This window comes from Octopus bimaculoides, chromosome 13 (assembly GCF_001194135.2).
Source record: "Octopus bimaculoides isolate UCB-OBI-ISO-001 chromosome 13, ASM119413v2, whole genome shotgun sequence".
NCBI lineage: Eukaryota > Metazoa > Mollusca > Cephalopoda > Octopoda > Octopodidae > Octopus > Octopus bimaculoides.
Genome location: NC_068993.1, coordinates 20,168,763 through 20,171,714, shown reverse-complemented (window position 1 = coordinate 20,171,714; position 2,952 = coordinate 20,168,763). Strand labels below are relative to the sequence as shown.

At 35.6% G+C, this 2,952-nt stretch overlaps 1 protein-coding gene across 1 annotated transcript in view; it reads left to right on the top strand.

Annotated features, from left to right (window-relative positions):
* The window catches only part of LOC106870007 (delta-like protein 1), an 89,357-nt gene that overhangs the window by 80,422 nt on the left and 5,983 nt on the right, over positions 1 to 2,952 (top strand). The window contains exons 8-10 of the mRNA XM_052972575.1: positions 147 to 180; positions 1,423 to 1,600; positions 2,038 to 2,251. Coding sequence (XP_052828535.1) covers positions 147 to 180; positions 1,423 to 1,600; positions 2,038 to 2,251 — 426 coding nt within the window. The remainder of the gene's footprint in view (positions 1 to 146; positions 181 to 1,422; positions 1,601 to 2,037; positions 2,252 to 2,952) is intronic.

Sequence of the window (2,952 nt, the reverse complement as noted above, 5' to 3'; positions counted from 1 at the left end):
TATATATATAATATTCTATAATTGTATACATAATTATAATCAGGGGTCAGCTAAGTGCCTCTCTACGTATTGAATTAGAAATAGACGCTGATGTCTTTTCAACTACCATAAAAATCTCCGAGACAATAAAACACTTTTTTATGTAGGCAAAAAGAAAAATGATGAATTCACACGACTTCGGTTAATCACAGACGCGTTTCGAATTTAAAGTAAATTATATTTACCTATTATTCTCCTCAGTGTGATACTCCTAGTTATAATTTTGCGAGTGTTAAGATTAAATATGTACGTGATCAAGCGTCATCGCATAACTAATATTCAACCGCACTCCCAAAAATTTACAGCCGAAAGTAATTATCTGTTTATAAAACATTTGATATGCATGTGTGTACACATACACATTAAATCTGATAATATAGATGTTTTCGATCTAGTTTGGATTCTTTGCCATCAAATTTGAATTTTTCAAAGGGACTTTGTAAGACAAACTAAAACGCAGAAAACTATCAACAGGCATGCGCTGAAGTGTTGCAAACGGTAGAAAGTAGGAGTCTTCATCCTCGAAAGAATATTCGATGACCATAAATCGATTCGAAGCTAGTTTCTCGAAATTGGTGTTGAAACCTTGAAAAAAAAAAGTGTTAAACTACATCAGCCGTAAGGAAATACATGTCTATCTTATCTAACTCGTCCAGTAGAGCCCACTATTACTCGAACTTTGATCTAACCCCAAGCTTGGGACAACAAACTCGAGTTGGATAAACTCGAATAGTAAGCTCTTTGCTCTTTATAACCGTTTTATGAAGTCACTTTTTTTGTTAAAAAATTGTTCAATTTGCATCTCGTCAAAGCGAACGGACTGGTTCTTTTAAGGTCACTCTTGGGTAAAGTTCGAATAGAAAGCTCGAAATGTATAGTTCTCGAATGAAAACGCTGCAGCTGTCAAGAACTTATGAGCATTACTTTTGCATAATACTATTAATAAGAGCAATTTACCATACGTAGGCATAAAGGAAAAAATGAGCTCATACTAATCCTGATATAACGACATGCCTGAATGCGTCCACGTGTCATCTAAGACACGTGCATGCCATGTACAATAGACAGTCTAGTTAAAAGACATACTACGGGGAGGGCAGGATGTAGCATAAACCCGCGCTTTAAAGCACGTTTATGCAGTTTTGGGGAGGGGGTGAAATTACCCTTATGATTAAAAGTTATGATCAATAATTGTTGATTTAAATCAGACAAGGTTTATTAGCTATTCTGAAATAAGGGTTTTTAAATTTTCCCAAATGATATTTCTCGCAAAAAAAGTTGCAGTTTGTAAAAATGTACAAATTATCTTGAATGAACTGTTCAATCATACGCAAAAAAAAAAATAGAAAAAGAATTATTCGTTTATGATCTCCCCTTGTTCAGACCGGTCGAAGCAAAGGAGCATCTTTTGGTAGGAGCTATTGCAGTGATCATGAGTTATTTCATCGAACTTTTCAGATCTCAATTGGTAAAGCTCCGGCTCGTCCTTTGCCTCGCCTTGGATAACCGAGCGTTTTCAAACGGAGAGAAAGAGATAAACTACATCAGCCATAAGGCTAATGTAGTTTAACTCTTTTTTTTTCAAGGCTTCAGCACCAATTTCGAGAGACTAGCTTCGAATCGATTTGTGGTCATCAAATATTCTTTCAAGGATGAAGACTCCTACTTTCTACTGTTTGCAACACTTCATCGAATGCCTGTTGTCCGTTTTCTGCGTTTTAGCTTATCTTACAAAGTCCCGTTGAAAAATTCAAATTTGATTGCAAAGAATTCAAATTTGATGGCAAAGAATCCAAACTAGATCGAAAACATCTATACACACACACACACACACACACACTTACTTATGTATGGATATATGTATGTGTGTACGTGTGTACGTATGTATGTATATATGTATGCATGCATGTATGTATGCACGCATGTATGTACGTACATATATGTATAAGATGCCTATTGGTATAGTGAATAATATTTGTTACATGTTTATCTTAACAGGAAATACATACAGGTTACAGATGTCACTGTGCCGAAGGCTTCTACGGAGACCGCTGTGAAAACCACGTGAGATCATGCGACAAAATAGTCTGTAAGAATCACGGCACCTGTGTTACGGGAGAAGTAGGTGGGTGGTGCGCATGCCCAAAAGGTTTTACTGGTGATTTCTGTGAGAAGGAAATTAATGAATGCCAATCTTCACCGTGTCAGAATGGTACGTATTTGCCCATTTCTTATTCTAACGAGTTGGCTATTTATTGAGAAGGGACAAACTTCTAGATTGTGGACCCTAGTGATTGTCTGGATATTACGTTCTTGAAAGCAAGTTAACTTTCATTTCAATAGCTTCAGTTTACAGTTTAAGTGTGTTTGTGAGTAGGTTTGTGTGTGTCTAACTTCCTTTTTATATATGTGCACACATATCTCTTACAAATGCTTGTAAATGTGTTTGTGAGTGTGCATATTTATAAGTGATTATGTGAGCTGTGCACGCATGCGTAATCATACGTGTGCATTAGCTAATGTTTGAAAGTGCGTTTCTGTGTGCGATGTAATAAGATGGTCGGTCGATGTTTAAATGAAAATATATTTTCAATTTGCTAATCTTCATCCCTAATGCTGAGGGCGCAGATCTCGAGAGTGCAAGGAAGTCCCGGTTATAATTTGGAATTTATTTATTTATTTATTTATTGCCTTTTCAAATACTTTTAGTAATTTCGTAGTAGATCAAACTATAGTCTGGGATTATCTGTGACACAACTTACGCAAGATAATTGCTTAGTGAACAACTCGTAAAAATCATGTTCAATCTTCGCCATACTTAATAAGGTGTTTTTCTCTCCATCCCTCTCTCACACTTCTCTCTCTCTCCCTCATATATATATATATATATATATATATATATATATATATATA